Below are 24,665 nucleotides of genomic sequence, written 5' to 3'. Positions count from 1 at the left end.
TTTAGTCCACTCTCGGGCTTTTAACTGACATTAACATGCCTGCTATGTCTCCCCGATGACTGTAATGGCAGCACACCGAGCATTTCAACTGACGTCCATGACATGAACCAACAACACCAACTAATACAAATAAACGTGAAAACAAACAACCGGTTTTAAAGATTTTAAAAGAAAATGCTATTTTCAGATACAGTGAGGAGAACAAGTATTTGATACACTGCCGATTTTGCAGGTTTTTCCTACTTACAAAGCATGTAGAGGTGTATTAATTAAAGTGTATCAAATACTTGTTCTCCCCACTGTATGTGTTTCCAACTACTAACTCTTAATTGACTGACTAGTAATCTGTGTATTGGGTATAACAATTCTTCAGCCCTATACATTCCCTTACGTTTTGGGTGTCTCTCCAGGGTCATGTTGATGTTCCTAGTGGAGTATCCCTGGCTGTTCTGAGCCTTGACCGTCACAAAGTGGACCTCCTCTCGCCACTCAAAGCGGTAGGAGGACACCAGGCCTATCCGCTCCTCAGTCACAATGCCCCCAGAGGCCTGGTGCTGTACTACAAGGCCCTCCACACAGTAGCTTGGCTCCACTATGGGGAAATGCTATGGGGAAGAGTTTAGAGACTATCAAAGACTCTAATGAGGAATCATTAGCCAATGTGCTACTTCCTTATACTATTTAATCAGACAAAACACAACAAGTGTCGGGGAAGCCAACTGAATAGGTTTTTCGGATTAAACTAAGGACAATAATGTAGTAGAAAGGGGAGGAGGCAACTTCACACACCTGTTCAATTAATGTATTTGATGTTGACTTTTAAACCACATATTGTGCAGTCTTTAATGTGTTCTCTGTCGGCCATGGACTGTACCTTGAAGAGAAGAGTGACGTTAGTCTGGTTCCTTGCTGGATCCTCCTGAAACACTCGCCAGAAATCAGGACCCTGGTCAGGAGCTGAGAGAACAGAACATAGATATTACAGCTCTGTGTGTGTGCATGTGCATGCTAGCATGCACGCTTGTGTGTGTGTGTGTTTATGTACCTATGTCCTGAGGCTTTCATTTTCTATCAGATCTAAACATCAGAGAAGATCATATTAAAGTGCTGGCTGTAGCACTCAATAGCAGCGATTAGACAGACACCACGCAAGGTCACTGTTAGATCAGGGTCAGAAAGAGCTTATACCACACAACAAACCATGGATAATGACGGGTTTGAAATGACCCATCCATTGTGGTTGTGAGAGTTAATGTGCTCTACATACACAGTAGGTCAGACGTGATAGTTGTGCTGTGCTGGCGCAATTATAAGAGAACTTTCAAGACAGCAGCTTAATTCCCCTCAAAAGTGTATTGCCTATGCGTTTTGTCAAAGCAACGTTGTCAAATCTGTTATGTACAATACATGTTATCTTGCTGAATATTTTTTTTCTTCAATGAGACTAAATTGTATAAATGCAGTTTCAATGACATAGATGAGACGGAGACATACTGTACACACCTCTGCTGTTGTGAGGGGTGGTGTATAGAGTGTGGCTCCAGTCACTCCAGGTCCCAGACCTGTTGATATGCATACAGCGGACCTGCACGTTGTACACCGTACATACATCTGGTTCAGGGACCTCAGCCCACGACTCTGCCTGAGAAGCCAGGACCTGCAGTACACATCCCAATTAAAAAGCACATGTTAAATCACATATCCCATGATAATGTGAAACATTTTCCCCTCAGGGACGTTAAAAGTCTATTCTATCCTATCCGAAAATATATTTTCCAGTGATTGAACTTTGATATCCGGCATAAATATCCAGCACCCCCCTATCCACATCGATGGAACAGTAGTGGAGAGGGTAGTAAGTTTTAAGTTCCTCTGCATACACATCACAGACAAACTGAATTGGTCCAATCACACAGACAGCATCGTGAAGAAGGCGCAGCAGCGCCTCTTCAACCTCAGGAGGCTGAAGAAATTCGGCTTGTCACCAAAAGCACTCGCAAACTTCTACAGATGCACAATAGAGAGCATCCTGGCGGGCTGTATCACCGCCTGGTACGGCAACTGCTCCGCCCACAACTGTAAGGCTCTCCAGAGGGTAGTGAGGACTGCACAACGCATCACCGGGGGCAAACTACCTGCCCTCCAGGACACCTACACCACCCGATGTTACAGGAAGGCCATAAAGATCATCAAGGACAACAAACACCCGAGCCACTGCCTGTTCACCCCGCTATCATCCAGAAGGCGAGGTCAGTACAGGTGCATCAAAGCTGGGACCGAGAGACTGAAAAACAGCTTCTATCTCAAGGCCATCAGACTGTTAAACAGCCACCACTAACATTGAGTGGCTGCTGCCAACACACTGTCATTGACACTGACCCAACTCCAGCCACTTTAATAATGGGAATTGATGGGAAATGATGTAAAATATATCACTAGCCACTTTAAACAATGCTACCTAATATAATGTTTACATACCCTACATTATTAATCTCATATGTATACGTATATACTGTACTCTATATCATCTACTGCATCCTTATGTAATACATGTATCACTAGCCACTTTAACTATGCCACTTTGTTTACATACTCATCTCATATGTATATACTGTACTCAATACCATCTACTGTATCTTGCCTATGCTGCTCTGTACCATCACTCATTCATATATCTTTATTTACATATTCTTTATCCCCTTACACTGTGTATAAGACAGTAGTTTTGGAATTGTTAGTTAGATTACTTGTCGCATTAACATCTGCTAACCATGTGTATGTGACAAATAAGATTTGATTTGATTGGATTTGATTTAAACCGCTACATATTTATCCATCAACTCAAAAGCAAAATAATTTTAGGGAAATAGAGGTCTTAATAGATATGAATGAAAAATGTTTTAATCAGGTAGGCCTATTCCTTTTCATATCCTTTTGGGCAATGATGCCACCCCCAGATTAGAGACAGACTCATTTATCCATCCAGAATGGTACCCTATTCCCTACATGAGGGCATGAGGGTCCATACACTGCAAAACGTGAAATGTAAGCAAGCCTAAATATCTTACATTGAGTGATATTTCACTTTTAAAAAGTGATCTTACCTAACTTACTCTAATGTCATTGGCAGATAATTTATTATTTTAACCTAAAAAAAAATGCATAATGCAAAAATGTGTATTTGTCAAGATATTTGTCCGAGTGGGGGGGACAACTGAAAACGAGCTGTTATTGTCACGCCCTGACCGTAGTTATCTTTGTGTTCTTTATCATTTGGTTTGGTCAGGGTGTGACAAGGGCAGTGCGTTTGTTTTTTTTGTATATCTAGATGTTTTTGTATTGTCTAGGGTTTTTTGTATATCTAGGGTTTTTGTATATCTAGGGTTTTTTGTATTGTCTAGGGGTTTTTGTATATCTAGGGTTTTTTGTATTGTCTAGGGTTTTGGTATATCTAGGGTTTTTTGTATTGTCTAGGGTTTTTTGTATATCTAGGGTTTTTTGTATTGTCTAGGGTTTTTTGTATATCTAGGGTTTTTTGTATATCTAGGGTTTTTTGTATTGTCTAGGGGTTTTTGTATATCTAGAGTTTTTTGGATTGTCTAGGGGTTTTTGTATATCTAGAGTTTTTTGGTATGGCTATGGGGGTTTTGTATGTCATGGGGGTTTTCTAGTCTAGTGGTTTATATGTCTATGGTTGCCTGGATTGGTTCTCAATCAGAGGCAGCTGTTTATCGTTGTCTCTAATTGGGAACCATATCTAGGTAGCCATATTCCTTGATTTATCTGTGAGTTATTGTCTGTAGCACTTGTTTAAATAGCGTCACGTTTGTCTGTTTAGTGTTTCTCCGTTAATAAAAGAAGGATGTATTCAAATCTCCTCGTTATAACGAACGTGACAGTTATTGGCATATATATAGGCTTGTTTAGATTTCACTTTTTGCAGTGTAGGGCTCTGGTAAAAAAAAAAGTGTGTGAAGGGAATAGGGTGCCATTTCAGACACAGCTTCAGTCTCTGTGTGGTTGTCCCTTATTTACCTGCCAGTCAGCCACCACATGTCAGAGTGTACCACTACCAGTGAGGACAATAATGCCACTGTCAGATCAGAGAGATAGTAGATAACAAATAGACTCAATTAGTCCGACCAACTGATGTTCATGATGCCAGGCGATTGCACCCATTGCTCCTTCCCTGCCACTCTGGATAAGCTCAAGGCTGCATCTGAAATGGCACACTCCCTATTCCCTACATAGCACACTACTTTTGACCAGAGCCCTATGGCCAGAGTCTTACGTACCTGCCAGAATGGATGGGCCTTGCCAGTGGAGAGGGCATAGCGAACCTGGTACTGCATATCGTAGAGGGGCAGTTCTGGGGGCACCCACGCCAGCCTCAGGACCCCACTTGGCATGCTCACTGCCTCAAGGCCCGAGGGAGGGTGGGGCTTCACTGGAGGGGGAGATGAGATGGAGAGGACAGTCATTATCTTGCATGGTCAAGCAGACTGACCACTATACATGTATTTTCTTTAAAGGACTTATTATTATTATTGACACTGCTGCTGTAGGTTCCTAAAAGCCACAACAGGTAAGAACATAAATGTAAGAAAGACCAGAACATCTAAAGATGGCGCCCTACTGTATGGTTGCATTTGTGAACTCCGACCCAACTTTTCTATTTTGTGATTCTTTTGGCTTTTAAATCGTAACTTTTTTTGCACTAAATGTATCCGCTAGAATTTCTTAGGATCGACCAGAACTATCCTCAATTCCTGATTCAATTTCGACTTTGGCTTTTTGTGTACCGACCAAATATTCAGGCTACCCAAGACGAAACCCTGGCAAATAAGAGGCCGGAGAGAGGGCGTCCTGGTGAGACTAAGGATTAGGGAAAAGCGGCCACCACTTCCCTCCATTCTATTGGCCAACAGTCACTTAATAAAATGGATGACCTCCAATCGCAGATTTGCTACCAACGGGACTCACATAACTGCAAAATTCCCTGTTTTTCTGAAACATGGCTTTCAGACAAGATTACCCCCATGGCTATCCAACTCTATGGATTCTCCATTCACTGAGTGGACAGGACATTGGATTCAGGGAAATACATAGGGGAGGGGTTTCTCTTCATCAACAACAAATGGTGTGCAGAATCTACTGCAGTTGAAGTCTCGACCTATTGTTCACCCATCATGGAATACCTGATGGTCAAACACCGACCCTTCTACCTCCCGAGAGTTTTAATCTGATATCATGACTGCTGTATATATCCCACCTTAGGACAACAACAAGCTGGCACTTGACAAACTGTACAAGGTAAGGGAAGACCCCCATATAATGGACAAAAATGAATGCCAACTTATTGGCATTGAGTGAACTATATACACAATTGCCAATACCACTCAAATGGACAGCAGTTTATCAAAACTATACTGCAAGTGGAACATTGCAAGTGTCAAACCCCAAAAATCCCGAAGATGGCGAGCGTGTTCCACCGTAGATTTTCATATGGCAAATGGTCACTAAGTCAGGTCCCCAGGGTGAAATTTTGAAAATCCCCCGCCAAAAAATATACATTTTAAAACATAAAAAAGTGATTTTGGAACGTTTTTGATGACAAAAAAATCATATTTGTCAATTATACATATGTAGTAACCGTATGGACATATATTTGCCTTATTTTATTGAGTTTGTCCATAAGGCCTATATTTTGTTCATTTGCAATATATGATCATAGGAAGTCGGCTTCCGAACCCAAAAGTCAGTGAACCATGTCCAAATGGCATAAGAAATGTCCAAATGCCATACATAAGTATTGAAAGTACCAAATCAGGATGTTATGCCTCACAAGTCCTCAATGGGGCTTCAAAATTCAGAGAGTGACTGATTACGTCATTTCCGGTCACAACCTGCAGGCTTGTTTTCGAGTTGCTGTGCGTTTTGTTGCCAACCTATTTTGCTACCTGACAACTTCACGGTTTTCACTTTTTAATTACCATTCATATATTTATTTATTTTTTCCTCAACTTTGCCACTCCGGATGCTTTATCTGGACACGATTCGTCAGGACCTCCAACAGCCGAAGCTAAGTAGTAACATTAACATGATGCCTTCTAATTGCAGTCGCTGTACTCACCTTATGGCGAGGATAGCTGTGCTACAAGCCCAGCTTCAGACGCAATCGTTAGGCAAGGGTAATTTCAGTGTAGGAAAGGATGAAACAGCGTCTGTGCCACCAGTAAGATAGTAGTATAAATCCCCTGGCACAGTCCCCGCAGCCGGACAACTTTCTCACGGTTTCTGGAAGGAAATGCTGTAGGAACGCTCAACCGGTGTTGCTCATTCAGCCGACAGAAACTTTCAACCGGTTTTCCCCATTAAGCAGCGGGTCAGAGTCAGAGGCAGAGTCTTCTCTGGTCTCTACTCCTCCCGTTACGGGGTATGAGACGCCAAAGCTTCCCATCATTAGCTCTGACAAATTGAAAACTCTAGTCGTTAGCGACTCCATTACCCGCAGTATTAGACTTAAAATGAATCATTCAGCGATCATACACTGTTTACCAGGGGTCAGGGCTACCGACGTAAAGGCTAATCTGAAGATGGTGCTGGCTAAAGCTAAAACTGGCGAGTGTAGAGAGTATAGAGATATTGTTATCCACGTCGGCACCAACGATGTTAGGATGAAACAGTCAGAGATCACCAAGCGCAACATAGCTTCTGCGTGCATATCAGCGAGAAAGATGTGTCGGCATCGAGTAATTGTCTCTGGCCCCCTCCCAGTTAGGGGGAGTGATGAGCTCTACAGCAGAGTCTCACAACTCAATCGCTGGTTGAAAACTGTTTTCTGCCCCTCCCAAAAGATATAATTTGTAGATAATTGGCCCTCTTTCTGGGACTCACCCACAAACAGGACCAAGCCTGACCTGCTGAGGAGTGACGGACTCCATCCTAGCTGGATGGGTGCTCTCATCTTATCTACCAACATAGACAGGGCTCTAACTCCTCTAGCTCCACAATGAAATAGGGTGCAGGCCAGGCAGCAGGCTGTTAGCCAGCCTGCCAGCATAGTGGAGTCTGCCACTAGCACAGTCAGTGTAGTCAGCTCAGCTATCAGCATTGAGACCGTGTCTGTGCCTCGACCTAGGTTGGGCAAAACTAAACATGGCGGTGTTCGCCTTAGAAATCTCACTAGGATAAAGACCACCTCCATTCCTGTCATTACTGAAAGAGATCATGATACCTCACATCTCAAAATAGGGATACTTAATGTTAGATCCCTTACTTCAAAGGCAATTATAGTCAATGAACTAATCACTGATCATAATCTTGATGTGATTGGCCTGACAGAAACATGGCTTAAGCCTGATGAATTTACTGTTTTAAATGAGGCCTCACCTCCTGGCAACACTAGTGACCATATCCCCCGTGCATCCCACAAAGGCGGAGGTGTTGCTAACATTTACGATAGCAAATTTCAATTTACAAACAACAAAATTACGTTTTCGTCTTTTGAGCTTCTAGTCATGAAATCTATGCAGCCTACTCAATCACTTTTTATAGCTACTGCTTACAGGCCTCCTGGGCCATATACAGCGTTTCTCACTGAGTTCCCTGAATTCCTATCGGACCTTGTAGTCATAGCAGATAATATTCTAATCTTTGGTGACTTTAATATTCACATGGAAAAGTCCACAGACCCACTCCAAAAGGCTTTCGGAGCCATCATCGACTCAGTGGGTTTTGTCCAACATGTCTCTGGACCCACTCACTGTCACAGTCATACGCTGGACCTAGTTTTGTCCCATGGAATAAATGTTGTGGATCTTAATGTTTTTCCTCATAATCCTGGACTATCGGACCACCATTTTATTACGTTTGCAATTGCAACAAATAATCTGCTCAGACCCCAACCAAGGAACAAGTCGTGCTATAAATTCACAGACAACACAAAGATTCCTTGATGTCCTTCCAGATTCCCTCTGTCTACCCAAGGACGCCAGAGGACAAAAATCAGTTAACCAACTAACTGAGGATCTCAATTTAACCTTGCACAATACCCTAGATGCAGTTGCACCCCTAAAAACGAAAAACATTTCTCATAAGAAACTAGCTCCCTGGTACACAGAAAATACCCGAGCTCTGAAGCAAGCTTCCAGAAAATTGGAACGGAAATGGCGCCACACTAAACTGGAAGTCTTCCGACTAGCTTGGAAAGACGGTACCGTGCAGTACCGAAGAGCCCTTACTGCTGCTCGATCATCCTATTTTTCTAACTTAATTGAGGAAAATAAGAACAATCCGAAATTCCTTTTTGATACTGTCGCAAAGCTAACTAAAAAGCAGCATTCCCCAAGAGAGGATGACTTTCACTTTAGCAGTGATAAATTCATGAACTTCTTTGAGGAAAAGATTATGATTATTAGAAAGCAAATTACGGACTCCTCTTTAAATCTGCGTATTCCTCCAAACCTCAGTTGTCCTGAGTCTGCACAACTCTGCCAGGACCTAGGATCAAGAGAGACGCTCAATTGTTTTAGTACTATATCCCTTGACACAATGATGAAAATAATCATGGCCTCTAAACCTTCAAGCTGCATACTGGACCCTATTCCAACTAAACTACTGAAAGAGCTGCTTCCTGTGCTTGGCCCTCCTATGTTGAACATAATAAACAGCTCTCTATCCACCGGATGTGTACCAAACTCACTAAAAGTGGCAGTAATGAAGCCTCTCTTGAGAAAATCAAACCTTGACCCAGAAAATAAAAAAACTATCGGCCTATATCGAATCTTCCATTCCTCTGAAAATTTTTAGAGAAGGCTGTTGCGCAGCAACTCACTGCCTTCCTGAAGACAAACAATGTATACGAAATGTCTCCCCTCTCTCTCCAGATGAAATCTCGCGTCTTGTGACGGCCGGCCGCCCAACAACCTGCCCGCTTGACCCTATCCCCTCCTCTCTTCTCCAGACCATTTCCGGAGACCTTCTCCCTTACCTCACCTCGCTCATCTACTCATCCCTGACCGCTGGCTACGTCCCTTCCGTCTTCAAGAGAGCGAGAGTTGCACCCCTTCTGAAAAAACCTACACTCGATCCCTCCGATGTCAACAACTACAGACCAGTATCCCTTCTTTCTTTTCACTCCAAAACTCTTGAACGTGCCGTCCTTGGCCAGCTCTCCCGCTATCTCTCTCTGAATGACCTTCTTGATCCAAATCAGTCAGGTTTCAAGACTAGTCATTCAACTGAGACTGCTCTTCTCTGTATCACGGAGGCGCTCCGCACTGCTAAAGCTAACTGTCTCTCCTCTGCTCTCATCCTTCTAGACCTATCGGCTGCCTTCGATACTGTGAACCATCAGATCCTCCTCTCCACCTTCTCCGAGTTGGGCATCTCCGGCGCGGCCCACGCTTGGATTGCGTCCTACCTGACAGGTCGCTCCTACCAGGTGGCGTGGCGAGAATCTGTCTCCTCACCACGCGCTCTCACCACTGGTGTCCCCCAGGGCTCTGTTCTAGGCCCTCTCCTATTCTCGCTATACACCAAGTCACTTGGCTCTGTCATAACCTCACATGGTCTCTCCTATCATTGCTATGCAGACGACACACAATTAATCTTCTCCTTTCCCCCTTCTGATGACCAGGTGGCGAATCGCATCTCTGCATGTCTGGCAGACATATCAGTGTGGATGACGAATCACCACCTCAAGCTGAACCTCGGCAAGACGGAGCTGCTCTTCCTCCCGGGAAGGACTGCCCGTTCCATGATCTCGCCATCACGGTTGACAACTCCATTGTGTCCTCCTCCCAGAGCGCTAAGAACCTTGGCGTGATCCTGGACAACACCCTGTCGTTCTCAACTAACATCAAGGCGGTGGCCCGTTCCTGTAGGTTCATGCTCTACAACATTCGCAGAGTACGACCCTGTCTCACACAGGAAGCGGCGCAGGTCCTAATCCAGGCACTTGTCATCTCCCGTCTGGATTACTGCAACTCGCTGTTGGCTGGGCTCCCTGCCTGTGCCATTAAACCCCTACAACTCATCCAGAACGCCGCAGCCCGTCTGGTGTTCAACCTTCCCAAGTTCTCTCACATCACCCCGCTCCTCCGCTCTCTCCACTGGCTTCCAGTTGAAGCTCGCATCCGCTACAAGACCATGGTGCTTGCCTACGGAGCTGTGAGGGGAACAGCACCTCAGTACCTCCAGGCTCTGATCAGGCCCTACACCCAAACAAGGGCACTGCGTTCATCCACCTCTGGCCTGCTCGCCTCCCTACCACTGAGGAAGTACAGTTCCCGCTCAGCCCAGTCAAAACTGTTCGCTGCTCTAGCCCCCCAATGGTGGAACAAACTCCCTCACGACGCCAGGACAGCGGAGTCAATCACCACCTTCCGGAGACACCTGAAACCCCACCTCTTTAAGGAATACCTAGGATAGGATAAGTAATCCTTCTCACCCCCCCCCTTTAAGATTTAGATGCACTATTGTAAAGTGACTGTTCCACTGTATGTCATAAGGTGAATGCACCAATTTGTAAGTCGCTCTGGATAAGAGCGTCTGCTAAATGACTTAAATGTAATGTAAAAATGTAATGCTTCGGTGTGGTTTTAGACCCCATCATAGCACTGAGACGGCACTTGTGAAGGTGGTAAATTACATTTTAATGGCATCGGACCGAGGCTCTGCATCTGTCCTCGTGCTCCTAGACCTTAGTGCTGCTTTTGATACTATCGATCACCACATTCTTTTGGAGAGATTGGAAACCCAAATTGGTCTACACGGACATGTTCTGGCCTGGTTTAGATCCTATCTGTTGGAAAGATATCAGTTTGTCTCTGTAAATGGTTTGTCCTCTGACAAATCAACTGTAAATTTCGGTGTTCCTCAAGGTTCCGTTTTAGGACCACTATTGTTTTCACTATATATTTTACCTCTTGGGGATGTTATTCGAAAACATAATGTTAACTTTCACTGCTATGCGGATGACACACAGCTGTACATTTCAATGAAACATGGTGAAGCCCCAAAATTGCCCTCGCTAGAAGCATGTGTTTCAGACATAAGGAAGTGGATGGCTGCTAACTTTCTACTATTAAACTCGGACAAAACAGAGATGCTTGTTCTAGGTCCCAAGAAACAAAGAGATCTTCTGTTGAATCTGACAATTAATCTTAATGGTTGTACAGTCGTCTCAAATAAAACTGTGAAGGACCTCGGCGTTACTCTGGACCCTGATCTCTCTTTTGAAGAACATATCAAGACCATTTCGAGGACAGCTGTTTTCCATCTACGTAACATTGCAAAAATCAGAAACTTTCCGTCCAAAAATGATGCAGAAAAATTAATCCATGCTTTTGTCACTTCTAGGTTAGACTACTGCAATGCTCTACTTTCCGGCTACCCGGATAATCCACTAAATAAACTTCAGTTAGTGCTAAATACGGCTGCTAGAATCCTGACTAGAACCAAAAAACGTGATCATATTACTCCAGTGCTAGCCTCTCTGCACTGGCTTCCTGTCAAAGCAAGGGCTGATTTCAAGGTTTTACTGCTAACCTACAAAGCATTACATGGGTTTGCTCCTACCTATCTCTCTGATTTGGTCCTGCCGTACATACCTACACGTACGCTACGGTCACAAGACGCAGGCCTCCTAATTGTCCCGAGAATTTCTAAGCAAACAGCTGGAGGCAGGGCTTTCTCCTATAGAGCTCCATTTTTATGGAACGGTCTGCCTACCCATGTCAGAGACGCAAACTCGGTCTCAACCTTTAAGTCTTTACTGAAGACTCATCTCTTCAGTGGGTCATATGATTGAGTGTAGTCTGGCCCAGGAGTGGGAAGGTGAACGGAAAGGCTCTGGAGCAACGAACCGCCCTTGCTGTCTCTGCCTGGCCGGTTCCCCTCTTTCCACTGGGATTCTCTGCCTCTAACCCTATTACAGGGGCTGAGTCACTGGCTTACTGGGGCTCTCTCATGCCGTCCCTGGAAGGGGTGCGTCACCTGAGTGGGTTGATTCACTGTTGTGGTCATCCTGTTTGGGTTGGCGCCCCCCCCTTGGGTTGTGCAGTGGCGGAGATTTTTGTGGGCTATACTCAGCCTTGTCTCAGAATGGTAAGTTGGTGGTTGAAGATATCCCTCTAGTGGTGTGGGGGCTGTGCTTTGGCAAAGTGGGTGGGGTTATATCCTTCCTGTTTGGCCCTGTCCGGGGGTGTCCTCGGATGGGGCCACAGTGTCTCCTGACCCCTCCTGTCTCAGCCTCCAGTAATTATACTGCAGTAGTTTATGTGTCAGGGGGCTAGGGTCAGTTTGTTATATCTGGAGTACTTCTCCTGTCCTATTCGGTGTCCTGTGTGAATCTAAGTGTGTGTTCTCTAATTCTCTCCTTCTCTCTTTCTTTCTCTCTCTCGGAGGACCTGAGCCCTAGGACCATGCCCCAGGACTACCTGACATGATGACTCCTTGCTGTCCCCAGTCCACCTGGCCATGCTGCTGCTCCAGTTTCAACTGTTCTGCCTTACTATTATTCGACCATGCTGGTCATTTATGAACATTTGAACATCTTGGCCATGTTCTGTTATAATCTCCAACCGGCACAGCCAGAAGAGGACTGGCCACCCCACATATGCTCTCTCTAATTCTCTCTTTCTTTCTCTCTCTCCGAGGACCTGAGCCCTAGGACCATACCCCAGGACTACCTGACATGATGACTCCTTGCTGTCCCCAGTCCACCTGACCGTGCTGCTGCTCCAGTTTCAACTGTTCTGCCTTATTATTATACGACCATGCTGGTCATTTAAGAACATCTGAACATCTTGGCCATGTTCTGTTATAATCTCCACCCGGCACAGCCAGAAGAGTGGAGACTGGCCACCCCACATAGCCTGGTTCCTCTCTAGGTTTCTTCCTAGGTTTTGGCCTTTCTAGGGAGCTTTTCCTAGCCACCGTGCTTCTACACCTGCATTGCTTGCTGTTTGGGGTTTTAGGCTGGGTTTCTGTACAGCACTTTGAGATATCAGCTGATGTACGAAGGGCTATATAAATACATTTGATTTGATTTGATATGGGAAATGCCACTCGCGTCCCTTACGTAGGCTATAAACAAGTACGAAACCATGCACTAAAACACGTGATGTCCAACTTCTATCAACACGTCTCCTTCGCCATTAGGGGCGATAAAGTCCTAGACTACTGTTACTCAATCCACAAGCATGCATACAAGGTCCTCCCTCGTCCCCCCGTTCAGCAAATCAGATAATGACTCTATAGTTCTGCTTCCCCGCAGGCCGCAGAGGACTGGATGATCTTGCTCTCCGATGCGAGTAAGGCTTTTAATCTGGTCAACGCTCAGGCCGGGCACCATGGGATTAAACATCTCCTTCTGCAACTGGATCCTGACGGGCCGACCCAAGGTGGTGAGAGTAAGCAACAACACGTCCTCCACACTGACCCTCAACACGGGGAGCCCCCCAGTGGTGTGTGCTTTGCTCCGTCCTGTACTCCCTGTTTACCCACAACTGTACGGCCACGCACGACTCCAACTCCGTCATCAACTTTGCTGACAACACGACGGTGGTAGGCCTGATCACCAACTGTGATGAAACAGCCTACAGGGGGAGGTCAGAGACCTGGCAGTGTGGTTGTAGGGCAAAAACCTTTTAAAACCTCAATGTCAGCAAGACCAAGGATCTGACCGTGGACCACAGGAAACAGGGGGGTGCACACTCATCCACATCAATGAGGCAGCAGTGGAGAGGGTCAAGTTCCTCTGTGTCCACATTACTGCTGACTTGATTGATTTTATTTGCAAGCTAAAAAAAAACATACTGACAGTACATACTTTTTAAAAACAACACATGGATATCACAAAAAAGTCAGACTTATTTCCATTGTGGTCCCTACTTAACATGTTACTCTCACAGCAGCACAATCATGAAGAAGGCACGGCAAGGCCTCCTCTTCCTCAGGAGGCTGAAACGATTTGGCATGGCCCCTCAGATCCTCAGGAACTTTTACAGCTGCACCATCGAGAGCAGGTTTCTTCAAACTTTATCATACTTCTTGTGTGTTATTTTATTATATTTTCTATTATTATCTATATTATTACCATCACTGCATTGTTGGGAAAGAGCTCAAGGTAAAAATGTCACTGTACTGTTTTACACCTGTTACATCCTGTGCATGTGGTGAATAAACTTGAAATTCCTATACTGCACATGTCCTAACTCACCGTGGTCCATAGGTGTGATGTAGACAGGATGTGACCTCGTGCCATTGTCTGTCTTGGCCTCCATCCATAGCTTGTAGCATGAAGTCACTCTGATTGGCTGCAGAGTGCAGCTCTTCACTTCTCTAGATCTGCTGGATGCACACACCGCCTGCCTGACCACACCCACTGCCCCGCCCACCTCCTCCTCTGCCTCCGCCTCCTCCATGACATCGCAGGATAGGTCGGCCACCCTGGGGAATATAAACACACACAAACACACACAAACACACACGGTCATTTTACAACCCTTGTGGGGACCAAACAATTGATTCCCATTCAAAATCCTATTGTCCTAACTCCTAACCATAACCCTTACCTAACCTTAAGCTAACCTTAACCCGAAACAGAGGATTTGAGCAGAGTAGAGTGAGGACCAGATAACATTTTTTGAGGAGTGTCGGCCTTCTCTCCCCCTCCAACTTCGCTCTGGTACCACTCAGCTCTGGACAGCATTTTTTTCCTCCTTTCATCGTTGTTCTTTTAATTAGGCCTATTCTGTTTTATTTAGTTAGCCCACCCCACCACTAATGTGCAGAGATGTTGATATGAGTCGATCAAGAAATAGGTCACACAGCCTGTGTAATTGATGGCAAGAACACCAATTAGCCCATGCAGCACCGGAGACGTTTTGATTTCTAAATAGGCTACCGTAAGAAAAGGGAGTCTAAGTTTGTAACAGTGCTTAAGTTGACTAACAACTGTGAGCGCAACAGAGCACCTTACAACTGAAGTATCTGATCATCAATAGATTAGAGAAAAAGCCATTTGTTTTGTAACACAGCGGCCGCATATCATCATGTAGGTCTTGTTAAATAGCCTACTTCAAAATCAAATGGTACAGAGTCACATTAAACCTAATCCTAAACCTAACCCCTAACCCTAAACCTAACCCCTAAACCTAAACCCTAACCCTAATCCTAACCCCTAACCCTAACCCCTAACCCTAATCCCTAACCCAAATCATAACCCCTAACACTAACCCTAATCCCTAACCCTAAACCTAACCCCTAACACTAATTCTAAACCTAATCCTAAACCTAACCCCTAACACTAAACCTAACCCCTAACCCTAAACCTAACCCCTAACACCCCTAACACTAACCCTAATCCCTAACCCTAATCATAACCCCTAACACTAATTCTAACCCTAAACCTAACCCCTAACACTAATTCTAACCCTAATCCTAAACCTAACCCCTAACACTAATTCTAACCCTAATCCTAAACCTAACCCCTAACACTAATTCTAACCCTAATCCTAAACCTAACCCCTAACACTAATTCTAACCCTAATCCTAAACCTAACCCCTAACACTAATTCTAACCCTAATCCTAAACCTAACGCCTAACACTAATTCTAACCCTAATCCTAAACCTAACCCCTAACACTAATTCTAACCCTAATCCTAAACCTAACCCCTAACACTAATTCTAACCCTAATTCTAAAAAAGCCTTTTTCCTTGTGGGGACCAGCAAAATGTCCCCAACTCTCCGGATGTTCATTGTTTTACTATCTTTGTGAGGACTTCTGGTCCCCACGAGGGTAGTAACACACACACACACACACACACACACACACACACACACACACACACACACACACACACACACACACACACACACACACACACACACACACACACACACACACACACACACACACACACACAGTATTTCAGGGTGAAAACACCTCATCTTATGGGTATGTTTTCCCTATGATGCCATAGCTCTTTGTTAAGCAACAAGTCTAAACTTCCGTTCACTGCCTTAGTTTTGAAATCGTGGCAATTTACCAATAATTACATACAGTCATTTGAGTTGCTTGAGGGGTCTAAATCCATTCGGTATTGTTCTACGATCTTGAACCAGTTCCTGTCCCGTATTTCTTAGGAATACAACACAGAGACACCGAAAAGGTGTCAATATTGCACAGGAATCAAAAGTAATGTTGTGCTGTATTACATGCTGGGCTTGTATTGCAAAGACTCTTTGATTGATTGGACTACAGTATTGATTGGACTGTATTGTTGATGTAACAATACAGCTTGTATACTTGTACATACACCAGTAAAACCTACACATATACTTGTACATACACCAGTAAAACCTACACATATACTTGTACATACACCAGTAAAACCTACACATATACTTGTATACTTGTACATACACCAGTAAAACCTACACATATACTTGTACATACACCAGTAAAACCTACACATATACTTGTACATACACTAGTAAACCTTAAACATATACATGTATATACACTAGTAAAACCTACACATATACTTGTACATTTACTAGTGTATGTACAAGTATATGTGTAGGTTTTACTGGTGTATATACATGTATACAAGTATATGTGTAGGTTTTACTGGTGTATGTACAAGTATATGTGTAGGTTTTACTGGTGTATGTACAAGTATATGTGTAGGTTTTACTGGTGTATGTACAAGTATATGTGTAGGTTTTACTAGTGTATGTACAAGTATATGTGTAGGTTTTACTGGTGTATGTACAAGTATATGTGTAGGTTTTACTAGTGTATGTACAAGTATATGTGTAGGTTTTACTGGTGTATGTACAAGTATATGTGTAGGTTTTACTGGTGTATGTACAAGTATATGTGTAGGTTTTACTAGTGTATGTACAAGTATATGTGTAGGTTTTACTAGTGTATGTACAAGTATATGTGTAGGTTTTACTAGTGTATGTACAAGTATATGTGTAGGTTTTACTGGTGTATGTACATGTATACAAGTATATGTGTAGGTTTTACTAGTGTATGTACAAGTATATGTGTAGGATTTACTAGTGTATGTACAAGTATATGTGTAGGTTTTACTAGTGTATGTACAAGTATATGTGTATGTTTTACTAGTGTATGTATAAGTATATGTTTAGGTTTTACTGGTGTATGTACAAGTATATGTGTAGGGTTTACTAGTGTATGTACAAGTATATGTGTAGGTTTTATTAGTGTATGTACAAGTATACAAGTGTATGTGTAGGTTTTACTAGTGTATGTACAAGTATATGTGTAGGGTTTACTAGTGTATGTACAAGTATATGTGTAGGTTTTACTGGTGTATGTATAAGTATATGTGTAGGTTTTACTGGTGTATGTACATGTATATGTGTAGGTTTTACTGGTGTATGTACAAGTATATGTGTAGGTTTTACTGGTGTATGTACATGTATACAAGTATATGTGTAGGTTTTACTGGTGTATGTACATGTATACAAGTATATGTGTAGGTTTTACTAGTGTATGTACATGTATACAAGTATATGTGTAGGTTTTACTGGTGTATGTACAAGTATATGTGTAGGTTTTACTGGTGTATGTACATGTATACAAGTATATGTGTAGGTTTTACTGGTGTATGTACAAGTATATGTGTAGGGTTTACTAGTGTATGTACAAGTATATGTGTAGGTTTTATTAGTGTATGTACAAGTATACAAGTGTATGTGTAGGTTTTACTAGTGTATGTACAAGTATATGTGTAGGGTTTACTAGTGTATGTACAAGTATATGTGTAGGTTTTACTGGTGTATGTACATGTATATGTGTAGGTTTTACTGGTGTATGTACAAGTATATGTGTAGGTTTTACTGGTGTATGTACATGTATATGTGTAGGGTTTACTAGTGTATGTACAAGTATATGTGTAGGTTTTACTAGTGTATGTACAAGTATATGTGTAGGTTTTACTAGTGTATGTACAAGTATATGTGTAGGTTTTACTGGTGTATGTACAAGTATATGTGTAGGTTTTACTAGTGTATGTACAAGTATATGTGTATGTTTTACTAGTGTATGTATAAGTATATGTGTAGGTTTTACTGGTGTATGTACAAGTATATGTGTAGGGTTTACTAGTGTATGTACAAGTATACAAGTGTATGTGTAGGTTTTACTAGTGTATGTACAAGTATATGTGTAGGGTTTACTAGTGTATGTACAAGTATATGTGTAGGTTTTACTGGTGTATGTACAAGTATATGTGTAGGGTTTACTAGTGTATGTACAAGTATACAAGTATATGTGTAGGTTTTACTGGTGTATGTAAAAGTATATGTGTAGGTTTTACTGGTGTATGTACAAGTATATGTGTAGGTTTTACTGGTGTATGTACAAGTATATGTGTAGGGTTTACTAGTGTATGTACAAGTATACAAGTATATGTGTAGGTTTTACTGGTGTATGTAAAAGTATATGTGTAGGTTTTACTGGTGTATGTACAAGTATATGTGTAGGTTTTACTGGTGTATGTACAAGTATATGTGTAGGTTTTACTAGTGTATGTACAAGTATATGTGTAGGTTTTACTAGTGTATGTACAAGTATACAAGTATATGTGTAGGTTTTACTAGTGTATGTATAAGTATATGTGTAGGTTTTACTGGTGTATGTACAAGTATATGTGTAGGTTTTACTGGTGTATGTACAAGTATATGTGTAGGTTTTACTAGTGTATGTATAAGTATATGTGTAGGTTTTACTAGTGTATGTACAAGAATATGTGTAGGTTTTACTGGTGTATGTACAAGTATATGTGTAGGGTTTACTAGTGTATGTACAAGTATATGTGTAGGTTTTACTAGTGTATGTACAAGTATATGTGTAGGTTTTACTAGTGTATGTACAAGTATATGTGTAGGTTTTACTAGTGTATGTACATGTATACAAGTATATGTGTAGGTTTTACTAGTGTATGTACAAGTATATGTGTAGGTTTTACTGGTGTATGTACAAGTATATGTGTAGGTTTTTCTGGTGTATGTACAAGTATATGTGTAGGTTTTACTGGCGTATGTACAAGTATACAAGTGTATGTGTAGGTTTTCTGGTGTATGTACAAGTATACAAGTGTATGTGTAGGTTTTTCTGGTGTATGTACAAGTATTAAGCTATATGTGTAGGTTGTACAGGTGTATGTTTGTGTAGGTGGTCCAATGCTGTAAGTAAAAGTAGTATTGACCTGGACAGGAAGTTGATTTTAGTTTGGAAGTTTTTCCACCTACAGGTCATGCTGTCCAGATCCCCATTGGTTACACAGCTGATATCTATGACCGGATCTGAAACACAGACACCAATAGAAGAGTGAGACCCTTACCCTGACATCAATATGAACCTTGAGCTTGAAACATGACCACAGCCCATTGACAGACAGACAGGGGTCATAACAAACACATGAATGTGGGCGTGGTCTTTTACCAAATAGGGCCATCTTCTGTACACCACCCCTACCTTGTCACAACACAACTGATTGGCTCAAAAGCATTAAGACATTCCACAAATTAACTTTTAACAAGGAACACCTGCATTCCAGGTGACTACCTCATGAAGCTGGTTGAGAGAATGCCAAGAGTGTGTAAAGCTGTCATCAAGGCAACGGGTGGCTACTTTGAAGAATCTAAAATATTACATATATTTTGATTTGTTAAACACTTTTTTGGTTACTACATGAGTCCATATATGTTATTTCACAGTGTTGATTTCTTCACTCTTATTCTACAATGTTGAAATAGTAAAAATGAAGAAAAACCCTTGAATGAGTAGGTGTGTCCAAACTTTTGACTGGCGCACACACACACACACACACACACACACACACACACACACACACACACACACACACACACACACACACACACACACACACACACACACACACACACACACACACACACACACACACACACACACACACACACACACACATATACATACATACATATATACTGTATGTTACTGTATATCTACCCATCCATCCATCCATCCATACCAGCTCACCTTTAATGTATATTGTTGCGTAGCGGTAGTTACAGCTATACTTCTCCCCTGAAGGCTGGCAGCAACGCAGGATGTCGTACAGTTTCTGCTCAGACGGTTGAACCGTTATCTTACTGACACGGTCGTTGACAGCAGTGTACTGGCTCTGTGGAAGGCGGTCAAGGTTCATAAACCAGACTGCCGTGCTGGCGTTCACCCTGCGGTCGTTGAACACGCAGTGCACAGTCACACTGTCTCCAAGGCTGGCCGCCACTCTCTCAGGGAGATATGTCACATCTGAAGCCAAGCAAAGAGATTTCAGTCAGAAAAGCAAGATCAACTGACTGGCAGTTGACAGTTGAAGTATTTTCCGGCGAGAGCATCGTGATTGACTTGATACCCTGACTGAGTTGTCTAAATTTGTTGTTGCATGCAGCAACCTAATTAGTTACCATGGCAACAGGCGGCACATTTTTTTTCTTTCTTTCTGCGAGTTAAAGGACCACGGTAATCTCTGTCAAATATGTATTTTTTAAAGTAACCCGAGGAAGTCAATTTCATGTAGCAGTACTCAGCCTCCAGACATAGTCTGAAAGAACAGAAGCATGTAGCAGTACTCAGCCTCCAGACATAGTCTGAAAGAACAGAAACAGTACCCAGCCTCCAGACATAGTCTGAAAGAACAGAAGCAGTACCCAGCCTCCAGACATAGTCTGAAAGAACAGAAGCATGTAGCAGTACCCAGCCTCCAGACATAGTCTGAAAGAACAGAAGCAGTACCCAGCCTCCAGACATAGTCTGAAAGAACAGAAGCAGTACCCAGCCTCCAGACATAGTCTGAAAGAACAGAAGCAGTACCCAGCCTCCAGACATAGTCTGAAAGAACAGAAGCAGTACCCAGCCTCCAGACATAGTCTGAAAGAACAGAAGCAGTACCCATCCTCCAGACATAGTCTGAAAGAACAGAAGCATGTAGCAGTACCCAGCCTCCAGACATAGTCTGAAAGAACAGAAGCATGTAGCAGTACCCAGCCTCCAGACATAGTCTGAAAGAACAGAAGCAGTACCCAGCCTCCAGACATAGTCTGAAAGAACAGAAGCATGTAGCAGTACCCAGCCTCCAGACATAGTCTGAAAGAACAGAAGCATGTAGCAGTACCCAGCCTCCAGACATAGTCTGAAAGAACAGAAGCATGTAGCAGTACCCAGCCTCCAGACATAGTCTGAAAGAACAGAAGCATGTAGCAGTACCCAGCCTCCAGACATAGTCTGAAAGAACAGAAGCATGTAGCAGTACCCAGCCTCCAGACATAGTCTGAAAGAACAGAAGCAGTACCCAGCCTCCAGACATAGTCTGAAAGAACAGAAGCATGTAGCAGTACCCAGCCTCCAGACATAGTCTGAAAGAACAGAAGCAGTACCCAGCCTCCAGACATAGTCTGAAAGAACAGAAGCATGTAGCAGTACCCAGCCTCCAGACATAGTCTGAAAGAACAGAAGCATGTAGCAGTACCCAGCCTCCAGACATAGTCTGAAAGAACAGAAGCATGTAGCAGTACCCAGCCTCCAGACATAGTCTGAAAGAACAGAAGCAGTACCCAGCCTCCAGACATAGTCTGAAAGAACAGAAGCAGTACCCAGCCTCCAGACATAGTCTGAAAGAACAGAAGCATGTAGCAGTACCCAGCCTCCAGACATAGTCTGAAAGAACAGAAGCATGTAGCAGTACTCAGCCTCCAGACATAGTCTGAAGGAACAGAAGCATGTAGCAGTACCCAGCCTCCAGACATAGTCTGAAAGAACAGAAGCAGTACCCAGCCTCCAGACATAGTCTGAAAGAACAGAAGCAGTACCCAGCCTCCAGACATAGTCTGAAGGAACCATCAAGACTCTTCCTAGAGCTGGCCACCTGGACAAATTGAGCAATCGGGGGAGAAGGACCTCGGTCAGGGAGGTGACCAAAGAACCCGATGGTCACCCTGACAGAGCTCCAGAGCTCCTCTGTGGAGATAGGAGAACCTTCCAGAAGGACAACCATCTCTGCAGCACTCCACCAATCAGGCCTGTATGGCAGAGTGGCCAGATGGAATCATCTCCTCATTAAAAGCACATGACAGCCCGCTTGGAGTTTGCCAAAAGGCACCTAAAGGACTCTGAGCATGGGAAACAAGTTTATCTGGTCTGATGAAACCAAGATTGAACTCTCTGGCCTGAATGTCAAGCGTCGGGTCTGGAGGAAACCTGGCACCAAACCTGCAGTGGTGATGTTTTTCAGAGGCATGAACTAGTCGGGATCGAGGGAAAGATGAACAGAGCAAAGTTCAGAGAGATCCTTGATGAAAACCTGCTCCAGAGGGTTCAGGACCTCAGACTGGGGCGAAGGTTCATTTTCTAACAGGACAACAACCCTAAGCACACAGCCAAGACAACGTAGGAATGGCTTGGGGACAAGTCTCTGAATGTTCTTGAGTAGCCCAGCCAGAGCCCAGACTTAAACCCAATCAAACATTTCTGGAGAGACCTGCAAATACCTGTGCAGCAACGCTCCCCATCCAGCCTGACAGAGCTTGAGAGGATCTGCAGAGAAGAATGGGAGAAACTCCTCAAATACTGGTGTGCCAAGCTTGTAACGTCATATCCAAGAAGACTCAAGGCTGTAATCGCTGCCAAAGATGCTTCGATAAAGTACTGAGTAAAGAGTCTGAATACATACGTGAATGTGATATTTCAGTTTTTTTATTTTGGGGAAATTTGCAAAAATGTCTAAAAACCTGGTTTTTGTTTTGTCATTATGGGGTATTGTATGTAAATTTATGAGGGGAAAACAATTGAATACGTTTTAGATTAAGGCTGTAACGTAACAAAATCTGGAAAAAGTCAAGGGGTGTGAATACTTTCCGAATGCACTGTACATACAAAATCCATGTCTCACTTGTCTCAAGGCTTAAAAATCCTTCTTTAACCTGTCTCTGCCCTTCATCTACACTGATTGAAGTGGATTTTAGGAAGTGACATCAATAAGAGATCATAGCTTTCACCTGGATTCACCAGGTCAGTCTATGTCATGGAAAGAGCTCTTAATGTTTTGGAAACTCAGTGTACAGGGAGTACCAGTACCGCGTATATGTGCAAGGGTACAAGGTAATTGAGGTAGCTACAGTGCCTTGCGAAAGTATTCGGCCCCCTTGAACTTTGCGACCTTTTGCCACATTTCAGGCTTCAAACATAAAGATATAAAACTGTATTTTTTTGTGAAGAATCAACAAGTGGGACACAATCATGAAGTGGAACGACATTTATTGGATATTTCAAACTTTTTTAACAAATCAAAAACTGAAAAATTGGGCGTGCAAAATTATTCAGCCCCCTTAAGTTAATACTTTGTTGCGCCACCTTTTGCTGCGATTACAGCTGTAAGTCGCTTGGGGTATGTCTCTATCAGTTTTGCACATCGAGAGACTGAAATTTTTTCCCATTCCTCCTCGCAAAACAGCTCGAGCTCAGTGAGGTTGGATGGAGAGCATTTGTGAACAGCAGTTTTCAGTTCTTTCCACAGATTCTCGATTGGATTCAGGTCTGGACTTTGACTTGGCCATTCTAACACCTGGATATGTTTATTTTTGAACCATTCCATTGTAGATTTTGCTTTATGTTTTGGATCATTGTCTTGTTGGAAGACAAATCTCCGTCCCAGTCTCAGGTCTTTTGCAGACTCCATCAGGTTTTCTTCCAGAATGGTCCTGTATTTGGCTCCATCCATCTTCCCATCAATTTTAACCATCTTCCCTGTCCCTGCTGAAGAAAAGCAGGCCCAAACCATGATGCTGCCACCACCATGTTTGACAGTGTGGATGGTGTGTTCAGGGTGATGAGCTGTGTTGCTTTTACGCCAAACATAACGTTTGGCATTGTTGCCAAAAAGTTCAATTTTGGTTTCATCTGACCAGAGCACCTTCTTCCACATGTTTGGTGTGTCTCCCAGGTGGCTTGTGGCAAACTTTAAACTACACTTTTTATGGATATCTTTAAGAAATGGCTTTCTTCTTGCCACTCTTCCATAAAGGCCAGATTTGTGCAATATATGACTGATTGTTGTCCTATGGACAGAGTCTCCCACCTCAGCTGTAGATCTCTGCAGTTCATCCAGAGTGATCATGGGCCTCTTGGCTGCATCTCTGATCAGTCTTCTCCTTGTATGAGCTGAAAGTTTAGAGGGACGGCCAGGTCTTGTTAGATTTGCAGTGGTCTGATACTCCTTCCATTTCAATATTATCGCTTGCACAGTGCTCCTTGGGATGTTTAAAGCTTGGGAAATCTTTTTGTATCCAAATCCGACTTTAAACTTCTTCACAACAGTATCTCGGACCTGCCTGGTGTGATCCTTGTTCTTCATGATGCTCTCTGCGCTTTTAACGGACCTCTGAGACTATCACAGTGCACTGAAAGTAAAGGGGCTGAATAATTTTGCACGCCCAATTTTTCAGTTTTTGATTTGTTAAAAAAGTTTGAAATATCCAACAAATGTCGTTCAACTTCATGATTGTGTCCCACCTGTTGTTGATTCTTCAGAAAAAAATACAGTTTTATATCTTTATGTTTGAAGCCTGAAATGT

At 43.1% G+C, this 24,665-nt stretch overlaps 1 protein-coding gene across 1 annotated transcript in view; it reads right to left on the bottom strand.

The window, feature by feature from the left end:
• Positions 1-24,665, bottom strand: part of LOC124038032 (leptin receptor-like) — an 84,244-nt gene that overhangs the window by 9,611 nt on the left and 49,968 nt on the right. The window contains 7 exon segments of the mRNA XM_046353405.1: positions 392-605; positions 875-957; positions 1,504-1,657; positions 4,296-4,447; positions 14,228-14,457; positions 19,259-19,355; positions 20,074-20,349. Of these exon segments, the coding sequence (XP_046209361.1) occupies positions 392-605; positions 875-957; positions 1,504-1,657; positions 4,296-4,447; positions 14,228-14,457; positions 19,259-19,355; positions 20,074-20,349 (1,206 nt within the window).

The sequence above is a fragment of the Oncorhynchus gorbuscha genome, linkage group LG06 (genome assembly GCF_021184085.1).
Source record: "Oncorhynchus gorbuscha isolate QuinsamMale2020 ecotype Even-year linkage group LG06, OgorEven_v1.0, whole genome shotgun sequence".
Taxonomy (NCBI): Eukaryota; Metazoa; Chordata; class Actinopteri; order Salmoniformes; family Salmonidae; genus Oncorhynchus; species Oncorhynchus gorbuscha.
Note: the sequence above shows the minus strand (reverse complement) of the source record. Positions and strands in the feature narration are given on the sequence as shown.